Raw genomic sequence first — 24,043 nt, forward strand, 5'->3', positions numbered from 1 at the left:
AATGCTATAATTACTTAATATAATTACCTGAAAAAAAAAATTTAATAATGTGTTAGTGACAAGTTTTAAGACAAAATTCATCATTCCAAATTTAACGATCACATGCTTTAGTATAATTTTAAAAATATGAATATGCTTTGATCATTAAATTGCGCATCAAATATTTAACAGCATAGTATCAGTATAAAAGTAAAATATAAAGCAATATATGTAATTCTAAAATAGTATAAAGCAATATATGTAATGTTTCCTTATATAATTTACTTTTTTTAATATAGCATATTATAAAATGCCATTAAAGGATAATATTTTGTTGAGTACAAAATTGTTAAAATAATCATTTTTATTACATTTTGGCAAGACCGTAACTGTTAGAAAATATATATAAAAAAATAGAAATTCAATAAATAATTCATTCAACAAATAAGTTAAACAATAAATGAATAAAGTTTCTTTACAGTAAAAAAAAAAATACATTCTATTCCTTTAAAAAAAATGTAAGAGCTGAGAGCCGCTCAATTTTTGCAGCTCTGGCTCCACCAAAAAACAATAGCTTCCTGGCTCCAGCTTGACTCCTCAAGCCTTCTCATCGCCATATACTGGAATAAAAGAATCTTTAATTACGTTCAAAACAGAATCAATTGTCATTTTTATAAGCTCTTTGTATTGAACAGAAACATCTCTTCCAGTCAAAACATTACTAATTGTAGGGCGCAGTTTTTTTCTTCCTTTAAGCAGTTTATTGGTTGTTGGAAAATATATGCCCTCTGAAGCAAAAAAAAATCTTAATTTTCTCATTTGCACTTTTCTTAGTGTAAGGAAATGCATTAAAGGAATGGATTCATCTATGCTAAAAATATCTACTGTTTCCATATGGATTGTATAAATAGCATTTCCAACATGAGCAATACTTTTATTATTTTGTGTGTTATAAAATATATATAAAAGGTAACCCAATAGCTAGTTAACATAGCAACTCTGGGCATTCATTAGTGATAAAGTTGTTTATATAATTGAGAAGTTCCTGTTTCCTCTCTTTTTTCATCATATCACCCAGTTCTGTAAAAGATTTTCTTTGTTTTGAAAAACACGGTTCTGTTATGTCAGCATCCTCTACTTCATAAATAATATCTTTTGATGCTTGTAAAAGTGTTAATGCATATCCATTTTTCTTTAAATGTTTCTCTTTCAGACATTTACAATGTTTCCATGTTTTTTTATACACATTTTCAAACTCCAGTGAATTAACTGATAGTTCGAAATTTTTATAAAGTATTTGTTTAATGGCTGAATATGTTACTGAATTTGGCTTAACAGTTTTGTCAGCTTTAATGAATTGTGTGAATAAATCTGTTTCTGTGATGTATTTTACATTTTTATTTTCCTCCATTACATTTATTTTTTATTTTACTTTACTTCTGCTGAAACAAACACAAAACTATATCAAGTAAACAAATAAAAAATATAAAATTTTCATATTTATAACCAAAAATAAAATTTTCACATATTTTAAGAAAAAATAATAATCGCTGTTCAACTTTTTTAAATCATGTAAATAAAAAAAGTGCTAACTTGCCTCAGTTCCCCTTAAAATATTTTAAAAAAAGAAATGTTAAACATTTTTAAAATGTATGACACAGAAGAGGCAAGTTAGCACTTTTGAGAAAATCTAAGATTTAATCTGATTTTTTGTAAAAAGCAACAACATAAATTTATAACATAATTACATAATTAAGTTTAAAAAGCTTTGAAAATTTTTTTTTTTTTTTAAATAACACATTTTTAATTTATTTATTCAAAAATATATTCCATATCAAATTAAAAATAACTTTTGCATAAATGGTTTATCAATTTTCATGTCGGTAAATTCATTTTGAATGGAAGCCAACCAAGTTTACTAACCTTTTCTAAATACACGAAAAAATTGGAAATTCATTAATTTCAAAATTGCATATCATCACTTAGAAATTAGCTAGAAACATAATTTTTTTATTTATTTATTCACAAATTTATCTTAGTTTCTGAATAAATAATTTTTATAGACTTTCTCAAACAAATATTTTTTGTCTATTTCCACCTCTAGGCCCACTGTATACAGTAGACCGCTCAAAAAGGCCTTATAGGTCCAATGAAATTGCACTCTTTAATGTTTGCTGGGGTGTGGAATGATGTGGTGTGGAAAAAGTGTAGAACAATTTGAAAAAAGTGACACTTTTTTTAAATTGTTTTACACTTTTTTAGTGTTTTACACTAAATTTTTTACTTGATATAATAAATTTTTTGGTGTTGATTAAACTCAAAAAGTCCCTAATCATGCATCTTTTTACTCCATCTGTTGTATTGTTCACTGTGGTATATTCATGGCAAATGTAGCTGGCAAGTGACAGCTTTTAATAGGGATATATTCATATACTGCACAACATATAAAACACTATGTTCTTTGATTGATAGGTGTTTTAACGCATCATAGATGGAGTTAAAACAGGTGATTGATTTCTAAAAAGTTGCATAAAACATCAGTTTGAAATCTGAGTATGCAACTTTCTGGAAATTTTCTCCAAAAAGAGTCATTGGAACTTACAAGAAATTTTCATCAAAAAGAATTGTGTTAAGTTGACTCAGTTTAAGAACCCCCTCTCTCTGATTTTCCTTCTTAACTAAACCGGTTGAAATCACTAACATAGTTTAAACCAGTTGTTGCATCAAACTGAGGATTTAAAGAAATCTTGTTAAAATACCAAATTTCAATTGACAATATCACTTTTTAGCTTTGAAAAATATTTTCTGGAACAAGAAACAGTTATCTGTTGACAGTTTTTAAAATAAATTACTTCTACACTCTCTTTTGTTTATACTAAACTTCTAATGCAAGTAGGACATGACATCTGCAAAGAGTTTCCCAGATTGGGCTACTTTTTAACATCTTGACACTTAACTCCTTGAAATTGTTTTTGAGAATAAAACTAAAAGAATCTCACCATTAAACAAAAATAATTTTAAAAACTGAAAGTAAAAAGAGCGAAAATGAGCATTATTTTACATGAACCAATTTTGAATGTAAAGAACGTTGAATACATAGTGTTGTTTACAGTTTTTCACTATAAGAAAATAGTCGTCGTTGTGCAATTGTATTGCAGACATTTTAAATGAAGCACTAAGGTCGCTACTTTAAAGTTTTAAAATCAAATCGAACACATTTGAAATTATTTTGATAACACAGGAAAATTTTGATGTTTTGAATGATTCATTTTAAATGCCACATATATATGTTTCCAACTGTGTCTAATGTTAACATGGAATCAGTAAACATGGAATCAGTAATGTGAAAAACAGTTTAGTTTGAATTGTATTTTTATTTTTGTTGTTTTTAGAATTGTGTTTATTCCATTGTTAGCAGTTGTTGCCAGACACTTCTCTCATTTTTTTGCCTCATATTTGCTAACCATCTGTTCTCAATCTAGATATTAAAAAATATACTATTCTTTGTATCTTAATTATAAATTTCAGTATTAATCTTTAACTTTTAAGCACTTATTAATTACTTTATTAGGTACTTATTTTGCATTTGTCAACTGACTTAAACTTTGTGTTTTAAATACTGTGTCATCTGTAATGATTTAAATGAAAACAATAAAAATAAAAAAGGCGTAAGTATCAGATAAAATGAATAATACCTGTAGTGAAATAATCTTTAGTTTTAGCAAATTTTCAGTACAATAAAAAAAAACTTTTTAGAATTTAGTGAAATATAATTTTAATATAAAGCTATTTATTGGGTGTTGAGTATTTTTTTTATTTGAAAAAATATTTTTAGTTATTAAACTGATTTAGTTAAAATATAAATATTTAATATAAATTTTTGAAAACTTTATGTTTGGTTACAGGAATAGAAGATCCACCATCTCAGCGTGGTATTATCCCTCGTGCATTTGAGCATATATTTGAAAGCATTCAAGTTTCTGATAACTCAAAGTTTCTTATTCATGCTTCTTATTTAGAAATATATAATGAAGATATCAGAGATTTATTGGCACGTAATTTTTTATATTTAGTATTCTGTTTTTTATTTTTTTGTTAAAAATTGTTTGTTTAAAATTTGAGAATTAAAAGCTATTTTCTCAAAAACCAAGAAATGAGAACACTGCTATTGACTGGGGTTAATATTTGATCGGGGCCAGGGCCGGGTTTGTGACCGGTGCTGCATAAACATTTATACATCTTAAAGTACATTTTTTTTTTCAAAATTTCTGTTTGATTTTGTATATATATGGATTTATAAACATCATTATGATCAACATGATTGTCATCATCATCATCATCATCATCATCATCATCATAATTGTAATCATCATCATCATCGCCATCATCATTATCATCATCATCATTATTGTCATCATCATCATCAGCAGACTTTAGCCTTCCTCTTTTATGCTGTTTCTCTAATCATGGTCAATGTTCAAATGAGCTATCGTCTCTATTACAATAAACCAAAACTCATTCTTACTTGGCTTCTTATTCAACAAGTTGCATCCTTTTACTGTATCTGTCCCTATTTATTAAATATTGGCATAAATATATGCCAGAATTTAATAGATAGTAAATGTAAGTATAAAATTGTAATATATAAAGAATTAAAAATTTATCTCTAGCTCTGGCTATCAACCCCTGCTAAATCTTACAATTTTGCTGGGGCTGGGTCTGGATTTGAAAAAAGTCTCATTTTAGCTGGAGCCTGGGCCGGGGCCCCAGTTGTTTACTACTTTAAGTTTCTACTTGAATTATGGAATTATTGGCTGAACATTGAAAAAAAGTAATACAAAAACATTTATAAGTGTATAAATGTGAATTTGTCTAATAAGCATATGTTGAAATCAAAATTTCGGGGCATAATATTACTGTCAAATAACTCAATATATTGTATTATGACTTTATCATAATATCTCCTTGTTTGAGTCAAATTTTATTTAAGCTGATTGATCAGCTGCTGTTATTTCTTTATTATCAACATTGGTACACCAATTGGTTGATTCAACTTTGTCTCTTTTTAGCCTCCCCATTGTTAAAATAGTCCTCTGATTTGCTAATTTTTTATGTATTCTTAGACCTAGAGTTCTTTTCTCATTAAAAAGTCTTGGCTTTTTTTCAGATCTAAAAAAATCTTTCAGACTTCTACATGTTTAGGGGAACATTAACTTTTTGTTTTCTTTTATTGTTAAACTAAGAATTTGATAGTTGTTCTAATAGTGTGAGTAACTAGGATGCACCTTTAAGGCCTAGTGATAATATTATTATAATATAATTAATTTTACCTTTATCTTATAATATATTAAGCCCAATATTTAACAATCAACAGTAGACTAATTAAGCTGTTCAGTTGGCTGAGTTGGCTTTAAAATAATGATTTTTAGACAAGGATTTAGTAGTAATTATGTTTTAACAAGAGCTTGGTTGCTCCCATTGTTATTAAACAAAGGTTTGGTTGTTTTCATCTTTTTAGACATTGGATGGGTTGTTCCCATGTTTTTAGAAAAGTACTGCCCCTACAATATAATATAATATAATTATTTTATATTGTTATTGCTTTTAAGTTTAATTTAAAAATTATAAAACCTCAAAATTGATTTTTTATGTAATAAAAAGCCAAAAGTTTGACCAACCAGCTCAATACAAAAAATTTTTCCATGTTATTAGCATCTATGTCATATTGAGCATGATATTTTGATCACTGCTTTAATTCCTCAGAAAATAGCTTTTATGAGTTTCAATAAAAGTAAAAAAATGAATTAAGTCAACAGTTATGTTTAGAATGAACCAATTTATTAGCGTAGTGTTCTTATAGATTTTATAACTATAGGGAATAGATCTCAAGGCTAAGCTAGATGTTAAAGAACATCCTGACTCAGGTATATATGTAAAAGGGCTAACGAAAGCAGCTTGTCACTCTATTAAAGACATGGAGAAGCTAATGAAAAAGGGAAGCCAAAACAGATCTGTTGGTGCAACATTGATGAATGCTGATTCATCAAGATCTCATTCTATTTTTACAATCTATGTTGAAACATGTGAACTTGGGACAGATGGAAAAGAACATATTCGTGCTGGAAAGTTAAACCTCGTTGATTTGGCTGGAAGTGAAAGACAAGCAAAAACTGGTGCAACAGGTGAGTTTATTGTGATTACCACTAATGATTTTTATCTTACAAAATGATTTTCAATTTTTAAAAACAGTGAATAAAAATTATGCTTCCTTTAAAAGCGTCTACAGTTTTTAGTATTAATGTAAATAAATCCTCAAGTTCAAAAAAAAGTAAAATAAAATAGAGATAAAATTACTAATATAGATAATTAGAATTAATTAAGATAATATTAATTAATATAGATATTTTTCAAAAAAAAAATCGTGAAGTTGAACTTTACATTGATAAAAAAAGTTAAATATTGTAATTGGTGAATACATTTATTTAGTTAGTACTTAAAGTAATTTTATTTTTCTAAATAATTATTTTAATTTTGTTTAAAACAGTTATTTTATTTTGACTAATTTGTATCCATTTATATTAATTTAAAACTAGTAGTTTGTCCCAGTTGCTTAACACATTTTTAACTTAAACCACATCTTTAGAAAGCTCATATTTTTATATCGCTTGAGTCCTTTGGTGGATTCATGAAAAATCATAAAATCATAGAAGTTTAATGTTTGTGGATTTTATTTAAGCTCATTTATTTAACTTGGTTGTATATCGGATTGATTTCTAGATACATGATTAGTTGTACTGCATACCATTCGATTAGTTGTACTGCATACCATTAATAATTGTTATCATACTTATCAACATTTAATTTCATCCTGAATTTACCTATATTAAGCATCTATATTAGATTACCGGTATGGCAATGTTTAAGTTTGTTCTCCATTTAACTCAAATGTTGATATTATTATTTGATGGAAGGTATGAATGAAAAGTTGCAATTTGACAAGATTTTAGTGTTTATATCAGAAGTATTGTTAACATATATAATGAACAACACTTGGCCTACATCTAAGAATTTTCAAAAAATATACAAGTTTATACAAGTATAATCAGTTAAATTTTTTGACATGGTGTAAATTAAACCAAATGTTTAAATGCTATACTATCACAAAAACTTTAAGAATTTTTTGATATTTTTTACTAACAGATATATTTTAACAAAATTTATTAAAAATATCTTTGTACTAAATGAGTTTCTGTGCACAGTGAATGAGTTTGTTTTGAAAGCGTTGATTGAATCAAATTTTTTTGCATTTTTTGAATTACTTTAGCTCTAAGAAAATAATCAAAAAAAAAAAAGTAAATTATTTTGTTATAGGAATGAAAGTACACAAAATGTAAGCTTTAGCAATGAATAATTTTATCTAGATACACAAGCTTCGGCAAACAATTCAAGTGCGCTGATAAATAAATTGATCACTGTACTATCAGAGATGTGTACCTATTTACATATCAAGCACTTTACAACTGCACCAATTAATTAACTCCTAAAGTTCATTTAATAAGGCAGTCATCAATATATTAAAATGCAAAAAGAAATAGCATTTAAGGAGAGAAAAGGTTGCTTCAACAGATTTTTTTTTTTGCTTTTACAGAAATCTTAGTTTTCTCATGCAAAAATTCAACTTGTTTTGAAGTAAAAAAAGAATCAAATAATTTTTTATTAAGTAAACAAAGTGTTATTTTTTATTAATTTCTTTTTTTTTTTTAATTTAAATTTAGTCTTAAATTAAAATATTAATATAGCATATTAAATATTTAAATTATATTAAATATTTTTAAATTATTTTAAATTATTTAATAGGTATTTTAAATATGAATGTATAAACTTAATAATAAATACTTTTTATTATAAACATAAACCTAAATATTTTTAAATCTATTTAAATAAAAATTAACAATATTTTAAAATGAAACTAATGTAAATCTTTTGTATTTTAAATTTTCTCTGAAATTCTGCTAACCCTGTTGTTTACTCTCCTATAGTTAAAATTTTTTATAAGAATGCTCACTAATATTTATATTTATGCTAAAACACAGGTGAATGCTCACTAATATTTATATTTATGCTAATACACAGGTAAATGCTCACTAATATTTATATTTATGCTAATACACAGGTGAATGCTCACTAATATTTATATTTATGCTAATACACAAGTGAATGCTCACTAATATTTATATTTATGCTAATACAAAGGTGAATGCTCACTAATATTTATATTTATGCTAATACACAGGTGAATGCTCACTAATATTTATATTTATGTTAATACACAGGTGAATGCTCACTAATATTTATATTTATGCTAATACACAGGTGAATGCTCACTAATATTTATATTTATGCTAATACACAGGTGAATGCTCACTAATATTTATATTTATGCTAATACACAGGTGATCGCCTTAAAGAAGCTACAAAAATTAATTTATCACTCTCTGCACTTGGGAATGTTATATCAGCACTTGTTGATGGAAAATCTAAGCACATACCATATAGAGATTCAAAGTTAACTCGTTTGCTCCAGGTGTGGTGATAGTAATATAATTTTTGTTTTTTTGTTTTAAAAATAATTTTTTTGTTTTATTTTTTTTAATGGTATAGGATTCATTAGGAGGTAATACAAAAACATTGATGGTAGCATGTATTAGTCCAGCTGATAATAACTATGATGAAACACTCAGTACTTTGCGATATGCTAATCGTGCAAAAAATATTAAGAATAAGCCGAAAATAAATGAAGATCCTAAAGATGCTCTTCTTCGAGAATATCAAGGAGAAATAGCTCTTCTTAAAAAAGTCCTCACTGGAGAGTTGACAATGACTCCTGAAATTTTAGGTACACTATTAAGCTACACAAATTTTTTGTAATAAAAAAAAATTATTTAACATGTTTGTTTTGCCTACTGAGGAAAAAGTTTCATTACTAAAAGAAAAATTTTAAATATTCTTAGTAATATTTCATAATTTTCTTCACATTCAAAATGGTCACATATTGCTTTATTAAATAATTTGCTTATCTGTCTATATTAAATCTGTAAACATTTTTTTGATTCTATTTAAGTACAACTGATATTATAAAAGACTTTTTATTAAAAAATAAATGTTTGTTTGCTACATATTTTTTAGTAATTAAATAGTCACATATTACTGCATTAAATAATTTGCTTATCTGTCTATATAACATCTGTAAACATTTTTTTATTGATTCTAATCAAGTACAACTGATATTATAAAAGACTTTTTATTAAAAAAGAAATATTTGTTTGGTTTTTATACATTATTTATTACTACTTTACTACACCATAACTTTTTACTGAAAGTTTACTTCTAGTGGAATCAAACAAACTATAGAAAATAATGCACAAGTATATGTTTTACAATGTTATCATAACAAAAACTCAGAGAACTTTTTAACTCAAAGCTTCTTTAAAGTTAATTTTTAATTCGGTAATAATTGTTGGCATGGGATGGAAAAATCTTAAAATTAATATACAAGATGAACAAATATATAATTAATTTTATACTATATATTAGTATAAAATTAAATAAATATTTTTTATATATTAGAACCATAATAGTGTTGGGATTTTTTTTGAAAAAAAATGTACCGATAATTGTTTTATTACATTTTTGACTTTTGCAAAAGTGTTTAGAATCACCCAGAATAATATATATATATTATTATTATTATTATTATTATTATTATATATATATATATTTAGAAGTTTAACTGTGAAAAGCTTTTCAATAGTTCTGTTAACCAAGTGGTTATATTGTTCATAAATTTTATAATGTGTATTTCATTAATATTTATTTCAGTAAAAACTACTACAGTCAATTTAGAAAACAATGAAATCAATTTTACTTGCATGTAAAGCATGCAATACAATAATATTATAGTTAATATTATTATCTCCTAAATCTATATAAAAAAAAACCAATAAGTTCACCGAAATATTTTTACTGCACAAGATCTTTCTGGGTTTATTAAAGACATTTTTTTCTTATTAAGATTTTTTTTTTTCCTTAAACGCTTTTGGAACACAAGAATGACACATGATTTTATATCATAATTCCTTAAAAGATTCTGCAATTAATAAAGCAAAAAGCATCCTCTCGATTGTGGTTTAATTGATAATTATTCGTACCACATTAACGAAAGAAAGGGGTGGGGGGGTGTGTAGTTAGTGCACCACACCAGAGCACATAAGAGTTCAAAGGTCCATTAACATTGATTTTTATCTATAATCTAGACTAAAATAAATAATAATAATATAGTAATATGATGATAAACCTAAAACTAAATATTATTTAAATATGAACCTAAAACTAAATATTAGGGGTGTGTTGATGCATGTTGTTTTAAAAAACCAGTTTTTTTAGGTTTTGTGTTTCTATATTGTATGCAAAAATATAATTATTCTATCAACGAAAATGCATGAATAAACCTAAGTTATTATATAGACATATCTACAACAACTAAACCTTTAAATATTTTTTGGAATTTTTTATCAGGAGCTACCTACATTTAGTGTCTTTTTGTAATATAGGAAAGCAGTTATATGACTTATGGATCCAAAGTATACACAGAGATAAGTTTAAAATCAACAAATGTAAATGTAATGTAAAATTTCTGCCAGATGTTCCTCTTAACATTTTTATTTTGCAAATTAACGTTAACCGTTAACTTTATATTTTTTAAAAATCCTAATTTACTTATTAGTAAAAAAGAATAGAGTACGAAATTGAATTTATGACCGATGCCAATGCATCGGTATCAGCCAATTGCTAAATATGAATGATAAAATATTATTAATAGCGGTTTATCAATATATTATGTTAATTATGGATTTATACATTTTGAAATGTTTTCTTTATTTATTTCTGTGTCTTTAATTTTGTTGTAGCTGGAGTGAGTTAATGCAAGTTTTTTTTATAAATTAAAAAACTTTTTTATTATAAATTATATCATTAAAAAATATTTTTAATGTTTTGTACAAAATATTTGAGTGCATGTAACATATATCTATCAATATTTAAGTCTATCAATATTATCAAACTCTATCAATATTTAAGACAATTAAATGTTGATAGAGTAACATTTAAAAATGTTTGGAGCATTTCTTATCATTGTCTTCTGATAAAATTCATCTAAATATATGTAAAGTAAAACGAAGAGAAACATCAGTGAAAACTTCATAGTTTGGCAAATTCTGACTGGTAGATAAAGTAATAACTACAAGATTAGTTTGTTCATCTCATTTTATGCCACATTTATTTTGCTTTTAAATTGATGAAGTGTGTTATAAAAAAAGTGGATTAATTTAAGAACAACTTTAAGTCCCAGATTTTTACTTTCTTTTTTTTATAGTTATTTCAAAAATAAATGAGATCTTATGAATATATTTTTGATCAATATTGAAATGTTATTCATATGGTAAACACTGAAATGTTTTCACATATGAACAACATTCTGATTTGATTATTTAAAAAAAAAAAGTCATAAAAAAAGTGCAATCGCTTATTAAACCAGATATTTTTATTACCAAATACAGTCATCATTTAATATAATTAATAATAGTCATCATTTTATTATCAAGACAGTAAAGTAAGTGAAATATTTTTTTCTTAACTTATGAACTAGTAAATAATGGATATAAAACAAAATAAGGGATTATATATTTCTGATTAAAAAAACATCTGATAAAAGGAAAGAAATTTTATTTTTGTTAATTAAATCACTAAATAAAAAACAAAAATTTCTTTTGAACTCCAGTTATAATAATGGAAATTTTATAAAAAGTATTTATTTCTTATCTTTATCAGTAAACTTGTTTCTAATGTTTCTTTTTGAAATTAACACATTTTTTTTTATGTAAACTCCTAATAGCTTTTTTATTTTTAGCTAAACTTGGCATAAGTCAAGCAAATGTGTTCAGTTCGGCAAAATCAAACGAGCAAACTCAGCATGTTTCAAATGAAGAAGCTCTGCAAATAAAAATGGAGTATGAAAGTAAACTTGAATTATTACAAAAGAATTTTGAGGAAGAAAAGTTTAATAAAGAGAAACTAGGTATTTTGTTTTGGTCATAACCATAACACCAACATTAAAGCAAAGACATAAGCCAAAATTAGGCTTTAAGTAAAAATAATGTCAGAATTTTAAGTAAAAATATGTCAGAATTTTAAGTTACCAAAAGATTAAATTTAAGTAAATATTTTACATCATCAGACAAAATGTGCATGTTGCTTACAATATTGCATAGAAATTGTGTCAGTACAGTCGAGAAAATGTGTAGACCTGTGAGTAGAATCAAGATCTTTACTCGACTTTCACTTATAACCTATTATCTAAAATTCTTAAATAAAAGATCTACATAACTAATATATAAATAATCTAGACTAAAACTAATACTAAAATAAGAAGAATATTTAGAATATATCACTTTTGTTATTTTTATTTCTCACTTGAAATTTTCTACAGCTAATTGATTTTCAAGATTTTTTTTTCTTGAGAAAAAAAGTTAAGGCAGGTGTATGCAAAACCTTAAAAGAATGCATAGCAGATAACATATTGGAATTAATAAAATAGAAAGTAGGAGGTTGTGAGTATTGAAGCATAGCTGCACAATCCTTGCATCTGATCAAGGTTTAATGATGATGATTGTTTAATGCCTGTTTCTCCTATTAAAAAACAGGCATAAAAACAATGATTTTAATTATAATTTTTTATTGTGGTTAAGTGCTCTATTTATTTTTACATATGCACAAAGTCTAATCATGATTTTTATGTATACACAAGGTCTAATTATGGTTTTTATGTATGCACAAGGTCTTATCATAATTTTTATGTATGCACAAGGGCTAATCATGATTTTTATGTATGCACCAGGTCTAATCATCAATTTTATGTATATGGAATCTCAAATCCTAGATTTTATATATATACATGATTTCATCATGAAACAATCAAAAAATATATTATTTTGATCTTATTTTTAAGTTTAATCTATTTAATCTAATTAATTTTCATACTTGTACAGACCATTTCTACCCACCTCCCCTTACACAAACAATCCTACTTTTACAATTTTTTTATGGTTTTGAATGATCTCTTCCCATTTCAATCCTTGCCCCCTCCAAATATACATTTGTAAGTATATATATACCCCCACCTCCCCCTAAAAAAATAACCCTACTTAAAGTTTTTTTTTTATTTCTATTGATTTTCAATATAATTTAATGCCTTCATTTTTTTAAACATTTTAATTGCCTCTTTCCCAAAATGCCAGACTTATAAATGTTTACTTTTTCGAGATATTTTTATTGATATTTTTAAAAATAGAAAATGAGCACGTTATAGTTAAAAGTATGAATTTTTTTTTCTTTTTGTACAAAACTAAGTTAATATTATTGATTGTGATTCATACTGCAATTTTTATAGCAAACATAGGAAAGAGAAAATTAACAACAATAAAATTACTCAAATATCATTTTTGTAAGTTTTCTTTTCCAGATTTGGAATCTACACCCATAAATACACACATGCACACATTTTCAGAAACTTCTGCCGGTTATATCAAAAAGTAGGGTTTATTGCTTGAGGCACATTAATATCTAACTTTAAAATCCTTGTTGTTGTTGTTTCTTTTTAATGTTGCTGTTTCTTTTTAATAAAATAAAATTTTATTAAATATTGCTATATGGTGTTTAATATTGTAGTTTTAATTATGTTTGTGTCACAAAATTTTTATTCAATAGTTTTTTTTTAATAGAAGGAGAGGTTTTGGCACTTCAGAAAGATTTAAAAAACACTCTTCATAATGCTACCTTAAAAGGATTCCATTCTGATCAGGCTGATGAAATTTATAGAGAATTTCAATTAAAAGCTAATGCCACTGATGAAGCAATCCGAGACTTGCATCGTTCAGTAAATAAATTATTTTAAATTGCATTATATTTTTCCCATAATGTCTATACTATTTAGAAATAATAATTAATATATTAATTACTATTATATATATATTTAATATATATATATATATATATTTAATATATATATATATATTTTATATATATATTATATATATATAAACCCTCGGAATTAGGGTCGGCATTTAGCAATGCTGACCTAACTGCCAACCTAAAAGTGTTTGAGGTCAGCAAAAAATTGCCAACCTCGTTTCTATGTTTAATGGTAAGACCTTTGTTTCAAATTTTTTTTGCTGACCTGATGCCAACCTCCAAATGATTGAAGTCGTGTGTGTATATATATATATAAATACAATGTATATATATATATATATATACACACACACACAAACTCTACTCTTGTATGTTTAGTTATTATTATAGGTATTTAGTGGGTTTAGTTTTTATTTTTTTAAATTACTAATACAATATCCTGGTTTTCTATGTTCATATGCCTCAGATATAACAATACTTATACATATGCCTCAGATATAACAATTACTATACAATATATATATATATATATATATATATATATATATATATATATATATATATATATATATATATATATATAAACTTTAAATGTATTCTACAAAATAGAGTGCTCAATGTTCTTAAAAGAACAGAGCAATTATAAATTAGTAGAAAATTTATTGATGAAACAGTGTTAAATGAAAAAAATTTTTTTTTCATTTAACACTGTTTCATCAATAAAGACTCATCAGAAATAAATGATCGAATTAATAAAACTTCAATTTATACCAAAAATTAAATTACAGGAAGTCGCAAATGTCTTAACTACTGTAAGTTTTCACACATTTGTGGAATTTGCTGACACTTATAAAAAGAATTCTTTAGAAATGATTACTTATGCTTTTTTTAAAAAAATGTTTTAAAAAAGGGGGATTTAATGTAACTATTTGTTTGAGCTCATTTATTTTTATAGTTTTTTAGGAGAAACTTATTTTTGTGCCTACATTTAGAAATTATTTCAGATTTTTTGTTTAATAAGCATTCTTGTTTTGCATGAGTAATTATTTCAAATTTTTCTTGTAGGCATAGTATGCATTTTTTGGAAATATTTTTATATGTAGGCGCTGTTTTAAGGATGGACCAATTCAGTATAAAATCATCAATAATTTTACCTTTTAATTCCCATATATATTTTGACAGCATGGTGTCTTTTGAATACCTTTTATTTCTGAAAGATTGCTTATGATTGGCAAAGCATTTTTTCCATTCACCCTCAAAGCATTATTGTGACCTTTTATAATTCTTTCCATATATTTTGTGCAACTGTAGCTTACTTTGATTGTATTTTAATTTAAAATGTATAAATGTAATTTATTAGAGGGCAGGAAATGCTTATTGATTTTAAAAACACTTTCCTATGTTAGTGGAAACATTTTTGCTATATCGGGAGTTGAACCAAATTACATTTCTAGTTCTGTTTCGCTTTTTTGAATTCTTTTTTTCAGGGTCAAGTTTTAGTTCAAAATTTTCAAAACCACTTTTTTTAATGGCATCTTCAAATATTCGTTTAGAGGAATTGAATACATTATCATTGAAATCAGGATTTGTTTTAGAATTTGGGGTGGATGATTTGAGTTAATATTAATATACAATAATTCATCGTTTGGTTTTTTGAAAGGTTTATTTGAATTTTCAGAGAGGTTTAATGTGACATCAAGAAAGTTCACAAATTTTTAAATTTATGTTTGTTTTCGATTTGAAAACCAATATTTTTAAAATTTTTTTATATCTTTTCTTATTTAATCGAGCTGTGAACCAAATTTTTTACGCATTACTATTAAACCATCATTGCAATAAAGGCCTAAATCTTTTATATTGATTATTTTACTTAATAAATCTAAAATATATAGTCTAACAAATTCACAAATTTCTGCTCCGTCATAACATGAATTTGTTGGACTATATATTTTAGATTTATTAAGTAAATTAATCAATGTAAAAGATTTAGGCCTTTATTGCGACAATGGTTTAATAATAATGCGGACAGAGAATTTAAATTTAAAATAATATCAAAGGATTTTATATTATTTTAATTTTAAATTCTCTGCAAGAGAATTTAAAATTAAAATACGTTCTCAAACCATCAGATGCTTCCAAGCATCTGATGGTTTGAGAACGTATAACTCTTATTTGGCTCTTCCTAAAATTTTTATTCCAATGTAAAGTTGATAAAATTTAAAATGCAGATGAATTTAGTTTTTTTTGTATAAAAAAAGTTTTAAAAATTATTTCATTAAATTGTATGGAATAGGGATTATCACATGACTTGAGTGGATTATCTCATGACTATGAGGAATCATGACTTTGTGTGGGTTATCTCTTGACTTAAGGGATTGTCTCATGCTATGAGGAGTAAAATAGAATATTAGTAGTAGTAATAATTAGTAGTAGTTATTCTAAGACAGAGAATTTAAAAATAAAATTAATATCAAAGGATTCCAAGCATCTGATGGTTGGAGAACAGATAACTCTTATTTGGCTTTTCCTAAAATTTTATTCCAATATAAAGTTGATAAAATTTATAATGCATATGAATTTTTTTTTTTTCGTATAAAAACTGATAAGTTACTCAGTCGTTGATCTGTGGCTTGTATATGGGAAAACCACAGTATAAGTTTTTTATTCTGGAAGAACTGCAGTCAAAATCCCCTCACTGCTTCAAAGAAGTTAAATGCTTACCTTGGAGTTAATAAGAGCTGATGGATTATTATTATTAATTATAATTTATATTATAATTCTATAATTTGTATAATTTAATCTATAATTTGTATTTTACTCATATATAGTTTTATATTTTATAAATATAAAACTATATATGAGTATATATATATATATATATATATATATATATATATATATATATATATATATATATATATATATATATATATATATATATATATATATATATACACACACACACATATATAGTTTACAGATATACAGTTCTGATATATATATATATATATATATATATATATATATATATATATACATATATCAGAGCTGTATCTAGCCATAGTTTGGGCGTTACCACTTATAAAAATTTTCCCAAATACATTTTTGATAGACAAAAACTTATAATTATAGGGCATTCACAGACCTCGTTTACTAATCTGATGTAAAAAAAAAAAAAAAATTAAGCTTTTTTTTATTTAATATATTTGTTATTTTTATTGGATGTTTATCTCTTTTCTAGAAGTTGATAAAAATAAGATACGAAAACATAAAGCAAAGCTAAATATTAACAATTTTGTTTTTAATTTCAGTCTAAATAGTACAGGGGTAAAATGAATCTATATTTAATTTTTATAGGCTTCTCAAAAAAGTCCTACAAATGAGAGTAAGAAATCTGAGTCGCCATCTAAAATACTGACAAACGCTGCAAAAGATGTTGCAAAAGATGTTGTGAAAGATGTTGCAAAAGGAATTGGTTTTTTACGTGATAAACTGGTTAGAGAATTCTTTAATAATTTTAATTTTTTATTTTTGCATTTAAATCATAATTTATAAGTTTTCTTGAATAATTTATTAAAATATTTACAAATTGTTCAAAATATATGTAAGTAATGGAAGTTATTAATAGTCATAATCATTTTTCCTCAGTTGAATGAGCATTTCAACTTTTTTTGATTTACTTTTTTATTATTGTACTTGTAACAAACAAAGTCACAGAATAAGGTAGGCAATTTTATATAGGGTTTAAGTTCTTATAATTTATGATAATTATGGCTAAGTAGCTTATAATTTATGATAATTATGATAATTTACAATCAGCTTCATAAATAAGAAATAAAAGAATGAAAATATTTGTGTAGCACAAATGTGATAAATAAATTTCAAGTTATATTGGGTTATTATATTTAGAGCCTTTTTGATTTATACTCTCATTTTGTCTTAGATATTTTAATCTAAAAATAAAAATAATAAATTGTTATAAATAAATTTATTATAGTGACTTAACTACATCTTTTATAGAGTGGCTCTCAGCATAGTATTTCAGTTTCGATTTCAAAAAAAGATGATATATATGGAGAACCAGACATCAAGGTTTCAGAAAACACTACTACATCAGCTCCATCAAATTATATTTCAAGTATGGCAGCCGTAATTCAAGAGGAAACAGTTAAGCGTCTCAATGCTCTCCAGCAACAACTTGTAGGCAGTGAAACATCTAACAATAGTAAAGAAGAACTAAAATCAAAACATAAAAAGCGAAAAGAGCATGCTAAACAGAGACAAAGTAGAATGGTTAAAGAAATACAAAAATGGGAAGGCGAAGGTAATACTTATGAATAGATTCATTAAAGTTTATTTTATTCTAAACTATATGTATATTTTATTGACATAGATATCGTTCATAAATCTTCTTTAAACGTAAAAAAACATAATTATTTTAACAATGTTTAATTAATGATTTTAAACAAATTATATTTGTATTTAAAAAAAATTAAATACAAATATAATTATTTAGTTTTAATAATTTTAGTTTTTTATGGTTCTGTTTTTTTTTAAATACTTACATAATATCAAACCTTAAAAATACCTTATTTCTGATTTTATTTCTATATATTTTTCAATAGTTTAGAGCTAACTACAGAGTAGTTTAATAAATACGCATTTTAATAAACATATTTTAAAAAGCTGTAGAAATAAAACCTGGTTTAATCTCTAGGGATTATGCTGAAAGTATATGATAATATGCAAGAGGAAATTAAAATAAAAAATAATGCCATTAACGAAATTCAGTCTGAGCTCAAAGCCGCAACCAGTGAAATTTCTGATCTGCAGAGCGAGTTTCAAACAGAGCGTGAGCAATATTTAGAAACAATTCGCATAATGGAACGTCAAATATTACTTCAGAAGCAAATTTTAGAAAAGCTACAACCTACGATTCGCAGAGACTGCAATTATTTTAATATCGATAAAATTAAAGCACAGAGTGAATTCGACGAAGAGTCTCAGCTTTGGGTGATTCCTGATTTATATATTGAACGCACACCTTTACCCAAGACTGGACCAGGTAAAGAAAGCCTATCATCAATGAAAATATCTAATCCTAATCTTACGCAAGAAAATTATGAAAACCGCAGCGCAGAGCAAGATCGTAATGCAATTCACTGGGAACGCGAAAAGACGAGTAATAATTATTTTAAACCTAAACGTGCAGAAGTATTGTTGTCATCGAGTGCGGTAAATGGAGCTTGTCTGTTTGCTGATGCAAATAAACATTTCGTAATTAAAAATGACGTGTTTACGGAACGTCGGCCACAAAAATTAGAAGCGTTACCGGCATCTGTGTTTGAGAAAAAGAAAAAGAAAAACAAAAAAGATGCTGCATAAAACATTTAAATGGAAGCGACTTAGTAAATGTTTCTTTAATTATTTCAAAAAGCCTTCAACCTCAAAATCGAAACTTGTAAATAAATACCAACCTCAAACCGAGACTTGTAAATAAATACCACCATTGGTTATGATTTTTTGATACAGAAATGCAACTTATTTAAGTTTTGTTTAAAACATGTTTGAATTGGGGTTTTTTTTTTTTGAAATAAGAAAAAGATCGTTTTGTATCGTTGAATAAACAATAATTGATTTCATCTATATTTTTTATTTTTCCTATTTATAGAAAATATTTTGAAGATTAAAAAGACGTTTAAAAAAAAAAACGAAAATTACGGTTTTATAATATAATAGTTTTTTCAATTTTTTAAAATGGTTTTTATCATGGCAAGTTCAATGTTCAACTTTTATTCGTTTCGAGTAGACAAACAGAACTTTTGTTACCAACTTTTTCCAGCATTTGTACATATGTAAATATATATATAACTATAAAGTATTTTTTATTTGATATTTTTCAAGTTTATTTATTTCATTATATATATATATATATGTGGTTTTATTTGTTACTATTCAATTTTTATTTTAGTTTCATAGTTTTGATTTGGTGTCCATCTCTAGTTATTTTATAAATAAACAACGTTTATTTACGAGCCCCATGCTGTAGCAGACGTGAGATCATTTTCAAGCTCAAATATCCCCTCCAAGCAATCAGAGAGTGAGAGAGTGTTAGCTTCTTATTAAGACAAAAAATAATGGCAGCACCATCAGCAAACAATGCCACCTTAAATTTGAGAATATCTGGAAGATCATTAATATAAATTAAAAATAGTATAGAACCAAGGATAGAACCTTGAGGAACTCCGAAAGTTACAGGAAATGACAAAGAGTGCTGTCCATCGAGGACAACTTTAGTTTTACAATTGATAAGGAAGGATTCAATAATCTTAAAGATGTTACCTAATACACTGTTTAAAAAAAAGGTTCTAGAGAAGACCAGCATGCCAAACTTTATCAAAAGGTTTAGAAATCGCGACGTTAGAATTATCTTGTTCTATCTCCACTTTTTGAAAAAATCGAGTTTTTATAGTTTTTGAATAGTTTTGCACTATGTTTTTCTATTTTATTTAAATTGAAAATATATAAAACTTTTAATACGATGTTGCATGCCATATTGCATTGTTCTATCTCCTAAATAAGCAAATTTGAAAATGTTATCTTATTTTAACTCCGATCAACCAATCATATATTTACAATTACATATTTGTACGGGATAATTTTTGTTGTTATTGTAATTTTCAAAAAGGCAACAAAAAATATTGACCAAAAAATGGAGTTTTACAACTCCAAAAACAAAATATAAGAAAAATGCAACGTCAGTCGGGTAAAGCTTATAAAAATTCAAAAGGTAAACAAGTGCCTGAAAGATCTATCGCAGCGCTAAAAAGTTGCAGAAATTGTAAGTTCAAATGCTCTACTAATATAACTGAGATCGAGCGTCAAGTTATATTTGATAACTTTTGGACCTTAGATGATGACGGTAGAAAACATTTTTATTCAAAGACTACCGAAAAACTTGAGAAAAAACGCTGTCGGACAGCTGCTGGTGAAAATTCGAGAAGAAAAATGTCTTATTATTATAGCTTCTTTGTTTCTAATACACAATATAGAGTTTTTAAATCCTACTATCTTTCAACATTGAATATTAGCAGCCAAAGAATATTTTACTTTCACAAATTTAATAAATGCTTAACTACTGGAACGCCAATGCAATCAAAATTTGGAAGACATGTGAAAAAAAGCTTACTGGAAGATTCTAAAAAAGCTGTACGAGACCATATAAATCTTTTCCCAAGAATTGAGGCCCATTATTGAAGGAAAAAGACATTTAAAGAGTATATGGAAGGATCACTCAATGTAGGTAAACTGTATGATCTTTTTAAAATATATTGTGATGAAAATGACTATATACCAGTAAAAGAACATATGTATCGTTATATCTTCAATCACGAGTTCAACATAGAATTTCAAAAACCAAAAAAAGATTTATTTGACACATGCTATGAATATTGCAACATTGTTAATGAGCAGACAGATAGTTATAATAAGCACATAACATCAAGGAATGATACCAAAATTGAACGTGAAAAAGATCGTCAAAATGCTGATCCTAAAACTGCAGTTGTTTGTATTGATCTAGAAAATGTTTTAAGTTTGCCTCGGGCTAATGTTGGAAACTTTTATTACAAACGGAAACTTTCAAATTATAACTTAACTAGTCATTGTTCGCTTAGCAAGAAAGGTTATTGCGTCCTTTAGCATGAAGCTATGGCTGGTCGTGAAGGAAATGATCTTGCCAGTGCTGTAACATGTCTGCTTCTGAAAATCATGGATGACCTTGACATAAATAAGTTCATACTTTGGTTCGATTCATGTGTACCACAAAACCGCGGTAGTTTCATGTCAGCAGCTTTATGTGAATTTATTATACGATACCCACAAATTAAAGTCATTGAGCAAAAGTTCTGCGAGCCAGGTCACTGCAGCATTCGAGAATGTGATAACATTTATAGTCAAATTGAAAAATCTCTCTCTGTTGCAGAAGTATTTAGTCCGCTTGGACTAGAAAGAGCTATTAAAAATGTAAACCGTAAAAAACCATTCTCTGTTTATCAAATGCAAATAAAAGATGTGAAGAATTTTTCAGTTGTTGCTGGTTTTTCAAGTTATAAGTTAGTGCCTTATACAAGAGTTAAAAATCTTGTTTATCGAAACGGACTGCCATACCAAGTTTTTTTTAAAACCTCATTTTCAGACAATTATTCACAAGCTCGTATTAATAAGTTTGTCAAGCAAGCAGCATCAAGCATTATTACCAAACCATTAAAGACAAATATACCAATAGCAGCTTGCTTACGTGCTCCTTATCAGTCTTTATCTGCTGAAAAAGCAAATGATATCATTTCCGTGTATTCATACATACCTGCTGTTGATATTGCATTTTACAAAGCATTAATAAAGTGATTTTCTCTGTTATTTATTTAGTATTGATATATAAAACATATAATTATTATTATTATTTAGAAACGTTGATAAAATTCCTTATTTAGCTTATTATTTATAATTGTGTTTAACAAATACTTAAACTCTTGTAATAGAATCACAGGTATACGAAAAATAAAATCAAGTTCATCTTGCATGTTGTTTGTAATTAGATTAGTTGAATTGTTGTGTTGATATCTGTAAGACTTAAATAATTGATAGAAAATTTTAAAAAAGCTATTTCTTTGATAAATATTTTTCATCCCTTTCCTATACGCTATATATTACCCTTTTTTTATTATGTAGCAAAGTGTTCTGTTTTAAATTAGATGTCTTAGTCTTGTTCAGAGCCGGCGCGAACAGGTATCAAACAAACTTGTAAGAACAGTGCAATAGTTAGTGGGTCGGAGCCCCTCCCAAAATAAATTTAAAAAAATTCCATTTTTACTAAAAATACCTAAAAATTTTAGGTATTACAAAAAAAAAACTTCTTTTACTTTAAAAAGAGTTCCCATAGATTCGCCGGGTCCCATTCAACCCTAATTTAGGGGCGTTGGGGTGCAACAGCACTGCGTAAGAAGAATGACTACCTAGAACAAAATTTCATCGATTTTCAACATGTCTTTGTTAAAAAATGTAGTTAATATATTTAATATATAAGATGTAACAAAATAACATTTTTGTATTTTACAAAATACCAAAGTTATTTTGTTTTATCTCCAAAAGTGGATGGGAAAATATGGGCGTTAGCGAAACTTTTATAAGTTTTTTTTATTTAAAAATAAACAACGGAACAATCATAAATCTAAAGAAAATCTTTAATTCCTAAATAATTTTTTCAACTTAGCAGCAAACAAACTCAAACTTTGACATCGATTTTCTCAGTTTGCAAAAACATGGACTTAGAACAAGATAATTCTAACGTCGCGAAATGTCAAAAACGATAGCTTCAACCTCTCCTTATCTATCTAATGATCGATTATTGACTGAGACAGGCAGGGACTTTTGCAATGGCGGACACTTTTTTATAAAGATTTTATAAATGAAAAAAAAAAGAAAGAAAAAAAAGAAAGAAATGAAAAAGCGAAAAATTAAAAACCAAATAAAACAAATTAACAAAAGAAAAGAAACGAAAAAATAAAAATAAAAGGCAAAAAAGTTAAAGGAAAAAAACAAAAAAAAGTTAAATGGAAATTAAAAAGAATTAAAATAAAATATTAAAATTGCTTTGTTTTTGAAGAAACAAAAAAGAATATTTTTTAAATTTTATTAATTTTGAGGGACTTTTTTTTTTTGTTTTTGGCTTTTGTATTATTGTGTATTGTTTATTGGGCATTTTAGTGTATGGTTCATATTTTTATATGTTTTAGTGCATCGGTATGTATTTTTTTTTTTTTAGTTTTATAATGGTTGGATATTTAAAAAAATGTATATATTTTTAAAGCTGTATAACATGTAACTATATGTGTATGTATACATATATATGTGAGTGTGTGTACGCGCGGGTATTTATGTTGAAATATGTGTTATGCAATCTATATATTTGGGTATGTGTATATCTCTATATTTATGTTTGTGTATGCATGTAACAATATATAACTTTCTCATTTTTTTA

General features: G+C 25.9%; 1 protein-coding gene across 3 annotated transcripts in view; it reads left to right on the forward strand.

The window, feature by feature from the left end:
* The window catches only part of LOC136071905 (kinesin-like protein KIF17), a 36,870-nt gene extending 16,896 nt beyond the window's left edge, over positions 1-19,974 (forward strand). For all 3 annotated transcript variants that reach the window (XM_065797701.1, XM_065797700.1, XM_065797702.1), the window contains exons 3-11: positions 3,885-4,030; positions 5,855-6,161; positions 8,433-8,563; positions 8,641-8,875; positions 11,945-12,112; positions 13,815-13,969; positions 17,362-17,499; positions 18,025-18,328; positions 18,722-19,974. In XM_065797701.1, coding sequence (XP_065653773.1) covers positions 3,885-4,030; positions 5,855-6,161; positions 8,433-8,563; positions 8,641-8,875; positions 11,945-12,112; positions 13,815-13,969; positions 17,362-17,499; positions 18,025-18,328; positions 18,722-19,389 — 2,252 coding nt within the window. In that variant the 3' untranslated portion in view covers positions 19,390-19,974. The remainder of the gene's footprint in view (positions 1-3,884; positions 4,031-5,854; positions 6,162-8,432; positions 8,564-8,640; positions 8,876-11,944; positions 12,113-13,814; positions 13,970-17,361; positions 17,500-18,024; positions 18,329-18,721) is intronic.
* Positions 19,975-24,043: the final 4,069 nt, after the last annotated feature.

This window comes from Hydra vulgaris, chromosome 05 (genome assembly GCF_038396675.1).
Source record: "Hydra vulgaris chromosome 05, alternate assembly HydraT2T_AEP".
NCBI lineage: Eukaryota > Metazoa > Cnidaria > Hydrozoa > Anthoathecata > Hydridae > Hydra > Hydra vulgaris.